Source organism: Danio aesculapii, chromosome 4 (assembly GCF_903798145.1).
Source record: "Danio aesculapii chromosome 4, fDanAes4.1, whole genome shotgun sequence".
Taxonomy (NCBI): Eukaryota; Metazoa; Chordata; class Actinopteri; order Cypriniformes; family Danionidae; genus Danio; species Danio aesculapii.
In genome coordinates, this window is record NC_079438.1 from 22,132,817 (window position 1) to 22,148,724 (window position 15,908).

At 36.3% G+C, this 15,908-nt stretch overlaps 1 protein-coding gene across 2 annotated transcripts; it reads right to left on the bottom strand.

Annotated features, from left to right (window-relative positions):
• Nucleotides 1–4,231: 4,231 nt before the first annotated feature.
• LOC130222369 (gastrula zinc finger protein XlCGF8.2DB-like) lies at nucleotides 4,232–8,453 on the bottom strand. Of its 2 annotated transcripts, XM_056454953.1 has the most exons (3): nucleotides 8,322–8,453; nucleotides 4,460–5,305; nucleotides 4,232–4,375 (listed from the first exon to the last, which is right to left on the bottom strand). In XM_056454953.1, exons 1-2 carry the CDS (start codon nucleotides 8,404–8,406, stop codon nucleotides 4,482–4,484), a joined length of 909 nt encoding a protein of 302 aa, XP_056310928.1. In that variant the 5' UTR covers nucleotides 8,407–8,453; the 3' UTR covers nucleotides 4,232–4,375; nucleotides 4,460–4,481. The 2 variants fall into 2 exon arrangements, with proteins under 2 accessions (XP_056310928.1, XP_056310927.1); XM_056454952.1 differs by having other exon boundaries at nucleotides 4,232–5,305.
• Between the last annotated feature and the right edge of the window lie 7,455 nt (nucleotides 8,454–15,908).

Genomic DNA, 15,908 nt, shown 5'->3' on the forward strand with positions numbered 1-15,908 from the left:
ATATTTGGCCCAAAAACAGAGATGGAGGAGAAAACATTACAGAATAGTTTGAAAGAATACCTCTGATCAACACTATAATGTTTTTAGGAATAACATTAATAATTGTGTGAAACTCTTTAGGTGACAAGCAAAACCATGTTTGAAACAGAAGTTATTGTAATTAAGAATGTCACCATGGCTATCCATCATATCCAATAAAGAAAAAATATATTTTTAACCCAATTTTCATAAAATAAACACTTATTGCGATATAAAATAAAACGTCTTCTATAAACAAGTTTTATGAAGACTGAAATTGTGTGAAAATGCTAGTTTCAGCACAATAGTTTAGGCAGTTTAGGCAGTTCAAAATCACATCTGATCAAAAAGTTAATACCACCTACTTTGTGTAATGCAGAGTCTGACAACGGAAGATCCATCTGCAGAACGTTTATTAAACTCAGTTTAATAATACACAGACACAGGATAATGTGGACACAGGTGTCAGTAATGTCATATACACCAGTAGCGGGTGGGTAGAAAGGGCAAAAAAAGAGAGACACTGTACTGTTGTGTTGGTGTTAATCCGGTTAATCCTAAAAAGTAAAATAAAGAATCAGTTAAAATGCCACATTGTTTCTTTACTGAATAAAGAACATTACATGGTACCAGGAGTGGTCAAGGTCACCATCACCACGAGTCGTCATGGAAAGTGTAAAACCGCCATGCTGTGAACTGAACAGGGAATGCCGATTGTGAATGGAGAATGTATAAACAGAGCTTTAAGCTGTCCTTGCAAGCAGTGGGACTTGATGCCTCAGATGCACGTAAGATTGCATTACTACTTACCGTCGCAGGACCACAATCTATAGAAGTGTTTAATACACTCGTATTTGATCGGGAAGAGGATAAGGACAAATACGATGTGGTAATATTTGATGCATACTGCTCGCCCAGAAAAAAATTAGACATTTGAAAGGTATGTTTTTCATTCTCGTCTGCAGCAACAGGGAGAGACTTTTGACAGTTTTTTTTATGGATTTGAAATTGAAAACAAAACCATGTCATTTCGGACTGTTGCAGGACTCAGTGATTCACGACCAGATAGTGTTTGGCATCAATGATAAAAAAAAATGAGTGAGAGGCTCTTGAGAGAGACTGAGCTTACTATGAATGAAGCTGTACGGATGTCATGCCAGTGAAAAAGCTTCAGCATGCCAAAACATTTTATGAAACAGCAAGAGTGAGTGGAGTTGACTGTTCACCCATAGTGATTGAGAAGATGCAAAGAGGTGGAAGGAGGAAAGTGTAACCACAGAAGGAGAGTGAATCACTTAACTGTAAGAGATAAAGGTAAAATGTGGACCAAACGTAAAGGACAGAATCATTTCACCAGGCAATTCTTGTTCAAAGGCAGACAGGGCCAAAAGGAGCATGTACATGCAGTGGAGGAAACGAATCTCAGTTACACATTTTTTATTGGAATAGTGGAAAAGGCCGATACCAGTCAGGAAAGAACAGAACAAACAGATGTGAATAGTGTTGCACAGGACAAGTGGGTGACAACTCTGGAGATAAATGAATCAGTTGTGGCACTCAAGCTAGACACAGGAGCAAAATCTATTTAATTTCAGAGCATGCTGTCCATAGAAAAACTCAAAGCCTATAATGGACAAAATATTCCAACAAAAAGAACATGCAGACTAAAGGTAAAATTGCAAAACAAAGTTCATCACCTCATGTTTGTAGTTGTTCCAGGTGGACATGATTCTGTGTTGGGAGACAAGGAATGTGAAGACCTAGGCCTAGTAAAAAGGTTTACATAATTAATAGTGGAGAAACACAAAACAGTGTGGAGAATACAGTGAAACAGTTTCCTGACATCTTTGAAGGATTTGGAGAATTACCTTTCACCTACAAAATACAGCTTGTAGGGATGGTATACAGTTTAACCCAAAGAATGACCAGTCTGTCAGATGAAGAAGAGCCGGAGTCAGAGTTTCAAATAAATAAATAAATAAAGTTTACTGAAGATAGTTTGCAGTTTCATCAGCAGAAGCCAGCTTCAACACTCGCCATGAGTTCCTAGGGCGCTCTGCTTACAATCACAAATCAATTACAATTTTACTCTCACATAGCGTCATTAACTGCGTCACGCATATAGGTGTTCTAACCTGATTGGATAAAACACAGATAGACTAGGAAAATTTCCACGTGGGGTGCATGCGTACAATTCTGAACAGTATCTCAAGCATAAACGTCAGACATCCACTAGACTGTTTAGAGCTGACTCCAGACCTGTGAAACGGATCCACAATCAAATAGAACACACACACTTAACGTATAATCTGTTTCTTATCCGAGGCTGAGTGTAGTCTCAGCCGTCTTTATCAAAACTGGTTAAAAACCGTTATAATCTACATTCAGGCAGTTATATTCTTACTACACAAAGTCTATCTTGAATAAAAAGTAGAATCACCTTAAAAGAATTAACCGTAAAAATAGCAAAATCCCTTAAGACATTTTGGATAGTATTAACTCATAGAATTAACAATGGAGACAGTTGCTTCCGGTCCTCATCCCTTAGCTCCACTCAAGGTCTCCGTGACCTCTGACCTAGTTTGGTGGCTCCTGAAAAAGTTATAAAGAGACAGGCAAACGCACTGAACATTCTTATATTAAGCAATGTGTTAACTTACTCATTAGTTAAAATCAATTCAAAGTTAATTACTCATTCAGATAATCAAATAATTATATAAAAATAATGAGAAACAAGATGGTGAGGAAAGGATAAACGTTGATTCATGCTGAGATGGATAGGAAGGTATAAGTCCGAATCCTCCACGCTCTACAAAAGTTGGCGCACACGCCCAAACAGGGACTTGAACCCAGGAACGTCAGATGAAAAGTCTGACGCTCTACCGACTGAGTTATCCGGGATCACTGGGGCATTAGCTTAGACTTAAGCCATAGCATGTGTATTAGGATATTTTTTGAACACACTTCGTTATTATTGTTCATTTATTCGTTTGCTGGAAATTAAAACTGAATTTAGAAATAGTTTTGAAACAAATCTTTGCGTTTAAACAAAATTAATTATTTATAGGCTAATGGATGTCTGTGCAAGAAGTTTCCTAATCCACGAGAGTGAAAGTGAAAGTAAATAATGAGGAGGCTCATCTCTCATTCTCACACTGTAGATGCTGTTTAACTGTTTTCTCTGTAGTGAAGGGTTTAGGTTTTTCCACTTACAAAGTCTGTCATGTAAATAACAAATGTGCAATGGCGCGATGCAACTGACTCTTAAAGGGAATGGGAGATGAGACTCTGATTTGTTTATTCTCAAAACACACCTATAACTAATTAAGAAAATAAGCTCAACCCTTTTAGACCATGCGCCATGGCGCAAAGCGGATTTTCCGTCCTTAAAATAGCAAAAGTGGATTCCGACACGCCCCTGCGCTTTGCACTTGGATCGTCATAATAGAGCCCTTTATGTTTAATCCACATAAATTTGTTAGAAGTGTAAAGTTAATTTAATTTGTATTGTGACAACATGAAAGAATTGTGTGGAACTCTGCAGTTTTTACAGTGTGTGCAATGTGCACAAATACGGTTATCAGTTCATAATAAGTTGAAACACATTGTTAGATTTTGCTGTATTCAGCTTAACCATTTTTGGGTGGCTCGCCACTTAATAGATGACTCTAATACATAAAGCTGAGCAAAGTTCTTATGGGGAGAAGACTTTATTGAAAGCAGTAAATAGTGCAGTTCCTCAGCAGTGATGTTAACTCGTCTGTCTTCAAGTAACTTAACCCAAAGTACAGTCTGTGAGACACTACTTTATAACAAAGGATGTAACCCCTCAGAGATTACCCAACTGCTTTGGTTGGGTCACAACTCTTGAGTTCCTGTAGGCCATTTGGTACACATCTTTTCAGATGCAGATACTTTTTTGCATGTGAAACAAGCCACACAATCTATCAACATATAGAGTTATATTGCGTTCTAGTAGCCCAGTAACAAATCTTACAACCTGGTACTGGTTGTCAAAATCTTCACCCCTCTTCAGCTATTGAGTTTACATCTTCAGGTGTTCAAAGGGTTTCATTATCAGTAACTTGATATGTATTTAAGAGTTCACACTTGTTTGGCAAGCTGTCCCGGGAGAAAGCCCTAAGCTCATAAGATCGTCGAGCCCTGGGCTCTCTCCCGTAAGCAGGGTGAGAGGAGAATTGAGCTTAGGTAGATCTCAGTGAACTCTCCTGACTTGTTTCTGTTCTAATGACAAATACAGGAATGGCTAAAGAGAGATATATGGCTTACTAAGATTTAGAATGTTCAGTTTACTTAGCTCGTGTGTTTTTGGACTGTGGGAGGAAACATGGGAACCCTGGGAAAACGAAAATAGTTCATAAATAAACTTCACATGAATGAACAGCCAAACTACATGAAAAAGCTGCCATTTTGAATATACCTGTGTTTGTGTGGACAAGGCTTCATTTTTGAGGACTCTGCTCTCCATTGTGAAGCTTCATGTGAGCGCTGAGGCTTCTTTTACGGTTAAAGCCCTTTCCACACTCACTGCATCTAAAACGATCCTCTCCTAAGTGAGTCATCATGTGGCTCTTAATGGAGTCTTTGCGTGTGAGACTCTTTCCACACTGATCACATGTAAACACTATAGTTCCAGTGTGACCATCCATGTGGTTCTTGAGGCTAGCTTTGGTTGTGAAGCTCTTTCCGCACTGAGCACATGCAAACGGCTTCTGTCCGGTGTGACTTATCATGTGGTGTTTGAGTGTGTTTTTATATGGGAAACTTTTACCACACTCTGTGCATGTGTAAGGTTTCTCTCCAGTGTGAATCCTCATGTGGACTTCAAGGGTGCAATTTTGCTTATAACTCTTTCCACACTGAGGGCAAGAGTAAGGCTTCTCCCCAGTGTGAATTCTCATGTGCACTGCCAAGTTTCCTGCATGGTAGAAGCTTTTTCCACATTGTTGGCATGTGTATGGCTTCTCTCCAGTGTGAATTCTCATGTGGGTTTTAAAGCCTTGTATTTGACCAAAACTCTTTCCACACTGTTCGCAGCTGTAAGGTTTCTCCCCAGTGTGAACTCTCATGTGAACATCAAGGCTTGGCTTTTGACTGAAACTCCTTCCACACTGTTTACAGCTGAAATTACACCTGGATTTGGATTTCCGAGGTCTTCCGCATGAAGTCTTTTTAGTCAGTGTGGGTTTTTCATCAGTCGTTATGTCTTGGTGTTTCTCTTCCATTTCATTCCATTGATGAGTCTCTTCTTTCAGCACCATCAGGTCTTAAAAAAACAACAAAAAAAAGTGAACTTTAGTATGAAGGCACAAAGCGACAAGCATGAAATGGATGTTTCACCCAAAATTTAAAATGACCTTACCATTTACTGTCCGTCATGTGGTTTTAAACATTTCCTTTCTTCTGGAACACAAAAGAAGCCAGCATTTTTTCACAATATTATCTTCTTTTGTGTTCAACAGAATCAAGAAACTCATAAAGGTTTAAAACCACATGAGGGAGAGTAAATGGTGAGGCTATTTTCATTTCTGTGTCAGAAATGCCTTTAAAGGGTTCCTATTATGAATCTTTCTTATAAGATGTAAAATAAGTCTTTGGTGTTCCCAGAATCTGTGTTAGGTTTCGGCTCAAAATCAGATCCTATACCTTGCAGAATATTTAATTTTGGGCATCAGAGGAAAACCAAGCTCTTTTTGTGCCTATGGCTTTAAGTGCAAATGATCAAATGCACTCGTCCTAGATTACTCATGTTGTGTTCCCTCATGTGTATCTTCCAAATAATAAAAATTTACAAATAATAATATTAACCCGTGGTTTACCAATGTAAAACATCTGTTAATGAACACCTAGGATTATTTTTTAATCCCAGGTAAAGCATGAGCAGTGTGGAACGTGATTACAGATAACCCAGGATTCTGTTTATCCAAGGTTAGAATGACCCAGGGTTAACAATTTGAAGTTTGAATAACCCTAAGAATACTCAGCATCAGCTCTAAGGATAACCAGAGTACAATGACAAACAGCAACATACAAAAACTGTCATTCATGTCATAGCAGTGACCTGATCTCATATGCTCATTTTTTTTAGAACTTCAGTTGCCTATTGGACAAATGATCAGGATCAATAAACGACAGAAAACGGTCACACTACTTACTCTACAAACAAGTGTGTTCATAACTATACATATAAAGAGAAATAATAAGAAAATATGACTTTGTAACATCAAGCAGCATTAGGCATGGGCCAGTATAAGATTTTGACGTATGATAACCTTGGATAAAAATATCACGGTTTCACTGTACTGTGATTACTGATCTAAAATATATTCTTTTTAAACGTCTGGGTCCCTTTAAAGACAATATATTTTCTTTTGAGAAACTTTAAAAAACATTTTGGAGCAGTAAACATGTCAGGCTAAATCATTCAAATGAATCATTGACTTCTGCTGTCTTCATTTGTTTCAAAAACACATATCTCTTGTCAATTTAAAATGGCCTCTTAGGATATTTTTTTGCTGGAGATACTGTTGTCCTGAAAAAATGTAAATATAAAAAAAACCTTACATATACAGTAAGAGCGATATAGCAGAACATTTTGGCGGTTTTATACCTTGAAAACGGTTATCATCCCATGCCTAAGCAGCATAACACTGTTTTTAGGATCTAAAAAATAATTCTTTAAAAAAAGAATCAAGCAAAATAAGTCATATGGCGCCGCCTGCTGGTACGTGAAGAATATGGTCAATATTCAGAGAATTTCTGATGAACTTTACACACAAATATTTGCATATCATCAACATGCTGTAATCTATTTCTTAAGCAGAAAAAAATCATTTTTAGACTAGTTTGTTGGCCAGTTGTAGTCAGTGCAATGCTAAACATTATTGTTCCACTATAATTTGTTCGTTTTGTCTCTCATTGTCCCACAGCAACATCATATAGTTTAGAATACTGTACAATGTTTTATAATAATTAATTATTTTAGTGTCCATTTCATTCAGCATATTTAAAATCAGGGTCATCCACGTTTTTTACATACTTTAAACCAGGGTCTCTGCAAGTTTTACTAAGATAAATGTAAGACTTTTTAAAGACTATTATAAATGAAATTTTAGACTCATAAAGGGCTAAAGGCTAAAGAATTTTTCAAATGGCCCAGATAGAATTTTTTTTACTTGCCCTATCAAAAAAATATTAGATTAATACATTTAACAATATAATAATAAATGAATAAAAATAAAAATTATTTTAGATATTTCTTAGCAAAAGATTTTAAATATTGTGTAAAAACCAGCCAACTTTACCTTAATCCATACACTTTTTCTTCCAAACATAAACTTTCTTAATAAAAAAAAATTAACAAATGTTAAAAAGTTTTAAAAACTATAACAAACTAAATCTATGCACAACAATCTGTCCAGGTCGATGTCCTCAGCAGTAAATACATGGAGCATGTTTAAACAAATGTTATTGTAAGGAAAATAATTAAACCATTATGATAAATAGAGTTAAAATGACCTTTTTGAATAAAAAAGTTTTATTGAGATGGATTGTTGGTGATTGTATGGGTTTTGGCCAGATTGGGTAACAAAACATGAACAAAGGAAAATAAAGATTTGTTTAAAAAAAGATTTAAGACCTACAACACAATATTTCAGTAAATTTAAGACTTTTTAAGGCCTAAAATTTTAATTTTGGAATTTAAGACATTTTAAGACCCCGCGAAAACCCTGTTTAAACACAATAACCCTGGTAATTAGTTATTATAATGATGTAATTCTAACTCAGATACTATCTGTGTGAACTAACAACTACTAGAAACAAATTTAAACCCATAAAGAAGTTGAAAAAAGGGAATTGTGATCAACGTGACATGCATTTGGAAAGTGGTAAGCCAACATCACTGTAATAGCAGATATCTTCTATAAGAATACTGTAGGTCAAATATCATCAGCTCAGTTAAACTTGTTTAATTTATTGTTTTTATATAGCGCCAGTGCTCAAAGACGCTTTACAAACAGTAGAAGAACAAGAAAACCAATAACCTTAAGAAGGTAGAGAAAATGGGGAGACTAATAATACATAAAAAGAATGACAAAAGACATGAGAACAAGTAACGAAAGAAACTGATTCCTGTCTTTCAATGAGTGCTTATGTGCATTTAGGAGAACTAGGCAGCACACTCAGGGCTGCAAGATGGGTTTAATTTAGTATTCTTATTATTAAAATATATCTGAATCAGGTTAAAATGACTGAGTTGGTCTTTGAGAATGAAAACCAACCTGTTTGGTCCTGCAGATCTTCATGTTTGACTCTGAATGTTTCTTCAATCTTCACATCTTCACTCTCCTCTTTAATAAACGCCATCTTTATAACAGTGTGGAGATCAGTCGCTTCAGCAGGAGCTTTTCTCTACGTTTGGACACTTTATCCTGTTTAAAATGAACAAAACAATAAAAATGTTCTGTTAAAAATAAATAAAACAATGAGCAGAAACAAAATAACTGAACACTTGCTACAACAGTTTATTTATATGAGAGTAATTAACAAAAGAAAATCAGGTAACAGTCAGGTAACAGTAAGTCAGAGCAAGAAACAATAGCCACAAATGAGCTGATTCAAACCAGTACTTCATTTCTTATATATAGTGATGTATACTTAGAATGGAATGCCATTATGCTATTTAATAAATTAAACCTTCATTAAAACACTTATTACACATTCTGTTACTTTACCCAAACAATAGCCCTCATTACTGTGAGTAAAATAGAACTACGTTATATAAGGGGTTAAAATAATATTTTCAACAACTGGTACATAATTAGCATCGAGTAAAAAAACTAAAACTTAAATTAAATCGGTTTATATCTGTAAACGTTTTAAAACACAAACATTTCTCCAGTTGAATCACAGCGCGAAATCGGCGCAGCCTTATGACGTCACGCGACACGCCAAAATAAAAGTCTTTATTGTTTTGCTTTTTTGGCCTTTTACTGTTGCAGTCATGACTTGTTGATACATTTCTCCCTCGTTTTCCACTTTCCACTTAATCGTTTGCTCTCTCTCTCTCTCACACACACACACACTAGGGTTCTTTTTTCATATTGTCGTCTCTTATTATCTGCATTCGTCTCCTGCCATTCTTTAGCAATATGTAATAATATTTTACTTTACCTTTACTTGAAGCATTAAAGGGGTAGTTCACATAAAAATTACAATTCTGTCATTTACCCATCCTTTACTTGTTCCAAACTTGTTTGAGTTTCTTCTGCTGAATGCAAATGATATACTGAAGAATACAGAGCGGATGCCCTTCCAGCTGCAACCCAGTACTGGGAAACACCCATACACTCTCACATTGACACATATACGGCTAATTTAGTTTACCTATACTGCACGTCATTGGACTGTGGGAAAACCAAATATTTACCTAACTAGTGAAACTAAAACATATAGTAGTAATGGCTGCTTTTTACTTAAAGGGCACTTATTTTACCACCTTTTCAAGATTTAAGATCTTTGTGTCTCGAGAATGTGTCTGTAAAATGTCAGCTCAAAACACCCATCAGATTATTTGTTATACCTTTTAGAATGTTGGGGTTTTTGGCTTTAAACACTTAGTCTTAGTGGATTAAACACGTTTTTCAAAATTGTGTTATGTGGATTAAAAGTTTTGATCAACTTCAAATACTAAATGTCTATGCATTTGAGAGAAATAGCAGATTTGTTGTGTGAAGTGGAAAATGAGGGAGAAATGTATAATGTCATAACTGCAACAGTAAGTGGTAAAAAAATAAACAAAAAAGACCTTTATTTTGGCGTAGCATGTGACGTCATAAACCTGCGCCGCTCCCGCGCTGTGATTCAACTGGAGAAAGGTTTGCTTTAAAGCTTTTACACAGATAAACCAATTGATTAAAGTTTCAGGTTTTTTATCTGATACTAAATTATGTACCTGCTGTAGACAATATTATTATAAGTCTTTATACAACGTAGTACTATTTTACTCACAGTAATGAGGACATTGAGGTAAAGTTGGTTTTATATTCGCACATTCGTTCAGGGACAGCTCTAAACTTTGTTTATTATTTTACTTTGAATATTTGGACTGAAATCACATGTAAGTATGACTTCAAAATAACATTAGCACTATTTAATCGACTCTGAACAATGCTGTGCTTTGATGGTTGTTGGCTGCTAATATGATTTTACTATTTAGTATTTTCAATTAATACTTTTCTGAGATTATATTATTAACGAGAAAGACTGAATGTGCGAATATAAAACCAACTTTACCTCTATAATGAGGGCTATTGTTTGAACAACAGAAAAGTGTGTAATAAGTGTTTTAATGAAGGTTTAATTTAATAAACAGCATAATGTCAGTCCATTCTAAGTATTCATCACTATATATAAGAAATGGAGTTCTAGCTTTAATCAGCTCATTTGTGGCCATTGTTTCTAGCTCGGACTTACTCTTTTACCTGATTTCTTTTTGTTAATTACTTTCATATAAAGAATCTGTTGAAACAAGTGTTGAAGAGAAGTTATTTTGTTTCTGCTCATTGTTTTATTTATTTTAAATAGGATAAAGTGTCCAAACACAGAGAAAAACTCCTACTGAAGTGACTGATCTCCACACTGTTATAAAGAATTGAGGTAAAGTTGGTTTAATATTCGCACATTCGTTCAGGGACAGCTCTAAACTTTGTTTATTATGTTACTTTGAATATTCGGACTGAAATCACATGTAAGTATGACTTCAAAATAACATTAGCACTATTTAATCGACTGTGAACAATGCTGTACTTTGATGGTTGTTGGCTGCTAATATGATTTTACTATTTAGAATTTTCAATGAATACTTTTCTGAGATTATATTATTAATGAGAAAGACTATGCGAATATAAAACCAACTTTACCTCTATTTATAAAGATGGCGTTTATTAAAGTGGAGAGTGAAGACCTGAAGATTGAAGAAACAATCAGTCAAGAAGTCAAACAGGAAGATCTGCAGGAACAAACAGGTTGATTTTCATTCTCAAAGACCAACTCAGTTGGCATTGCCCCCTCAGAAAGAATTTGTTTTCAGTTTTCATAAAAGATTGTTCACTCAAAACTGAAAATTCTTTCTGGCATTAATTACTAACACTTCCTTCATTCCAACCTTCAGAACACACATTTAGGTATTTTATAATATGAAAGAGCAATTAAATTATGAAAATGGGGAGATTAAAGCTAGGCATATAGTCCAGAGATCTGGTCTCCACGTCAGGTCAGGTGCGCTTGTACATAGCTTTTAAAACGCGCACATGGTGGCGCACTCAACTCACACGGGAGAAAACTGGACTAGTGGATGACATGAAGGTGAGCAGCCTAATTCATTAGATGTTTTAGTTAACTAATTCTTTAAAGAGCCCATATTATAGATGAAATAGGGTCATATTTAGGTTGTAAGGGTCTCCAACAACAGTCTAATATGCATGCAAGGTCAAACAACACTTTGATGGTCTTATAATCTGCATTTATTTTTACCTAATTATCCCAGCGACTCCCATATGAATCGTTCAGCGATTCATTTGTACCCAAACCCGTCCTCAGCGCGAAGCTAATCTGCGCTGATTGGACCGATGACAGCCTGCTGCGATTGGTCGACGACACGGACAGGCTTCAGGGCGAGACAGAGTGAAATGCCCAGCAGATTATCAACAATATAAAAGTAGTCACAGTGCACACACGCTTCATAGTGGATTTTGGCTGCCAGTGGGTGAATGTAAATACAGACGATTGACTAGAAAATACTGACGACTAACTATTTTATCAAGCAAAAAGTCCAAGAACTGGCGAGGATATGTCCTAGCATATGTCCTAACAAAGCGGCACGCGTCGCGTTTTCAACGTGGCTTTACACGCGATATGAGAATATAAAGAGTTAACCTGATACAGTACACGCGGTTACAAGTAACAAAACACAACTAAATGCATAATTTGCAAGCTAGAGTAAACGAGGCAACAATTTTAATCGCACGTACTTACACTGGTGAAATGGGGGAAGAAACTGATTCATGATCCACTGATCCTTGTTCTGACAGTCTTTACCGATCCTTCCTTTAACAAACTGATGAAGTCTTCTTTGTAAGCAGGTAGTTTCCAGAGGCTCTCGATCTGCTCAAGGCTGGGCTATATTGCTAAGGTTTCATCTTTGGGTGAACTGTCAATAATCTCCATCTGCACAGCGTGACTTCATTCGACCGGTGTCTGTGTGTGTCTCTGTGTGTGTGTGTGACTTTTTTCTGTTAGTGGGCGGGGCCGCAGGTTTCAAATCTCCCGGGCTTGCGCATGCAACTACTTGTGTTTCGTAGCTGCGTCATCGCGAAACACCTAATAACTCGTTATCAAGCCGACTCGTTTGAAGCACTATGAGTCGACTCTTTTATAGATGAATCAATAGTTTTAAACACTGTACACTTACAGATTTAAGCCTTAGCTGGATATTTCACTTCACTTAGAGCTGTGTGACACACTACATGGAAGGGCATTTTCAAAAAGCCATAATATGGGCTCTTTAAACAAAACTCTCTTGAGCTTTAAAGGGAAGAAATGCAGAAGAAATTTGCTGTTAAATTAATTTTAGCAAAAACGCAACTTTTTTTCTTCAATTTTTTTTTCAATTTTACAATTGTTTTCCAGTTAGGGAATATGTAGCCTTATAAAAATGTTTAGTTTACTTCACAGTCCCACAGTAATCTACACTATAATTAATATTTTATTTTATTATATTCATTATTATTGTTATTAAAATTAAGCTTAAATTGACTACTCAGAAAACTGTTTGCTTTCATTTTGACATCGCTAAAGTGCACTTTTGTGAAGAAATATCCCATTATGCAGCAACAGTCAAGTTAGAACACTTTAAAAATGTCTTTTGTGTTTAAGGATGATTGGCCTGCGAAGTCAGGTTTACAGTTATAAATGAAATAGGTACAGTATAGTGCGTGAGTAAGTGGATTTGTCATGGATCCACCGCTCACATGTGCTGCAGGTAGGCTGAATGATAATCTTTAAAAAAATATGTAATTTCAGCAATACTGCTATTTGCGCATGCAAAATTAAACACCAGAAAATATACTGTAGGCCTGTTTTTAAGAGCTAAAATACAGTTAGCATATTGATTTTGTTTTGTTTTACAAAATTAAAATAACCTGAAAACAAGTTTTTTGTTTAAATAAATAAATAAAATGACGGGTAGGCCTAGTAACCTAATGGTTTATGATGGCGTCTTTACAAATGCCAACCGGACAATATCATGGGAAAAAAACTTACTCATGATAGCCTAACATAATTTTTTAAAACTTTAAACATTTATAGGCCTAATATTTAAAATAAAACTGAAAATAAAGGAGGATAAAATATGATTTAAAGCACACGTTTGGCGCTGAAGCCATGATCTGTCTGCGTTAATAAACAGCATTGTTGCATTACCTTCATTGAAAAAGATCAGTAATTGCAAAACTGTGCATATTATTATTATTATTATTATTATTAATACTATAAAAAAAGTATATTACTGCCTTAAGTCAGTAACTTAGGCAGCAATGCAAAGTAATAATAAATGTGAATAAATAGCCCAAATAAAAGGAACAAGAGGGACCAAAATCAGTCACCAGGTCTAGTGCCCCCCTATGTGATTAAAATTGTTAAGTTATATTCTTGGTGATGACAATCGTAAATTTGTATGCTGCACATGTTTTTGTTTAGTAACAAATTGGTAGCAGAGGATGGTTAGCATTTACAGAGTCCTGCCAATTTTTGATGAAGGGAAGCCGTACGAGCTTGAAAAAGTAAACAAGCGCTTGCCGTTGCTTTGGTGCTGTCAGGGAGAGCGAGAGAGACGACGATGGAAATACCGGTTGATGATTTGAATAAGGACACTGGCATGTCAACTTTACTAGCGAAACTTGATTTGTTTCTCAGACTTATGAGACGAGCTTTGACCGCATTGTGAAAGGCAGTAATGTTTCAATGACGGACTATATAATTGACTTTGAACAACTTTACTCACGAATGCACAAATATTCCTGATGCAGTCTTAGCTTTTAAATTATTGGATACTGCTTGCTTGGATGTGAACGATCGACAGTTGGCTTTAACAGCATGTGCAGATCCGACTTTTGCATCAATGAAGTCGGCACTTAAGAGAATTTTCACCGGCAATACGTCTGAATTAACGGTGGGAATTAACCAGGAAACTGCATATATAACAGAACAGAGATGACAGAAAGGCAAGTCATGGCCTCAGAATGACCAACAAAGGACACCATTACCTGGCACAAACCCCCAAGATAGATATGGTCGCAGATCAAAATGTGCAGTGTGACAAAGTATGTTTCATCGGGCTAAGGACTGCCCGCACAAAGGTGAGCAAATCAAACTGACTGAAGATTGTGCAAGAAATGATGTAGAGGAATGTAACATCACTCTGTTTACAGAAGAGTTACACACTGAAGCAGAAATCCTGATGACTGAATGTTTTGGATCTGCAATAATAGACACTGCATGCACTCGGACTGTGTGTGGACAAGAATGGCTAAATCACTACATAACTGAGCTCAAGCAGAGACATAATGACCCGAGAAAGACAGAAACCTACAGCCATAGACCATTTAGGTTAGGAGATGGAAAAGTGGTCTTCTCCAACAGAAAGTTAAAAATTCCTGCAAAAATTGGACAGATCAAATGTAAGATAGAAACTGAAGTCGTTCCAGCCAACATACCATTGCTCTTAAGCAAAGCCTCTCTAAAAGAGCAGGAACAGTTTTAGACATTGAAAATGACAGAGCGGAAATGTTCAACCAGCCAGTAGAACTTGACTTTACAAGCTCTGGTCATCATTGTGTAAATATAATGGACAATGAAAGAAGGTCAAAAGACATTCTAATGAGCAGATTTTGACAACTGCCGAAGACATTACGCAAAATGTAAAGGATGATGAGAGTGAAATCTTGATCATTTCCGATACAATGAGCTCAACAGAAAAACATCACATCATGATGAAGCTTCACAAACAATTCGGCCATGCTTCTGTTAAAAAATGCAGCGACTACTTGACAGCTCAGGTAATAAAGATGCTGAATGTAACATCATCTTAAAAAAAATTGTGATTGAGTGTGAGATATGTAATAGATATGGTAAAGCTAAACCAAAGCCTGCTGTTGGCCTGCCACTGGCAACACAATACAACAAAACTGTGGCTGTAGATCTACATGAACTTGAACCAGGTGTGGTATCTCCACATCATTGACCAGTTCACTAGATTCAGTGCAGGCAGCATTCTAACCTCAAAGAGATTCTCTGAAATAGTCAAACATTTTCTCCATGACTGGATAAGCGTACACGGCCCACCCCAAAAATATTTAGTGATAATGGGGGATATTTCAATAACGATGAGGTGAAAGATATGGCAGAGAACTTCAATATAGAAGTAAAAACTACAGCTGCAAATAGCCCGTGGAGCAGTGGCCTCCTGGAGCGACACAACCAAACACTCACTGAAATCATAATGGAAGTGAAAGCAAGCATTGGTTGTGATTGGCACACTGCAATGGACTGGGCTTTTAAGGCAAAGAATGCAATGCAAAATGTCCATGGTTACAGTCCTCATCAACTCGTGTTTGGACAGAATCCCAACTTATTATCTGTGCTAATTGATAAACCTCCAAGCTTTAGAGGGCACTACAAAGAGTCAATGGGTGGCAAAACACATCTCCGCTTTGCATGCATCAAGAAGGTCTTTTATTGAAGCAGAGTCATCAGAGAGGATTCGGAGAGCATTGCGGAATTAAATACGTAACGCAGATGAGAAATATGAA

Coding starts and splice junctions, on each gene's coding strand:
- LOC130222369 (XM_056454953.1), bottom strand. CDS start 8,406: ATGGCGTTTATTAAAGAGGAGAGTGAAGATGTGAAGATTGAAGAAACA. Junction 5,306..8,321: donor AGATCTGCAGGACCAAACAG/GTTGGTTTTCAT, acceptor TGTTTTTTTAAG/ACCTGATGGTGCTGAAAGAA.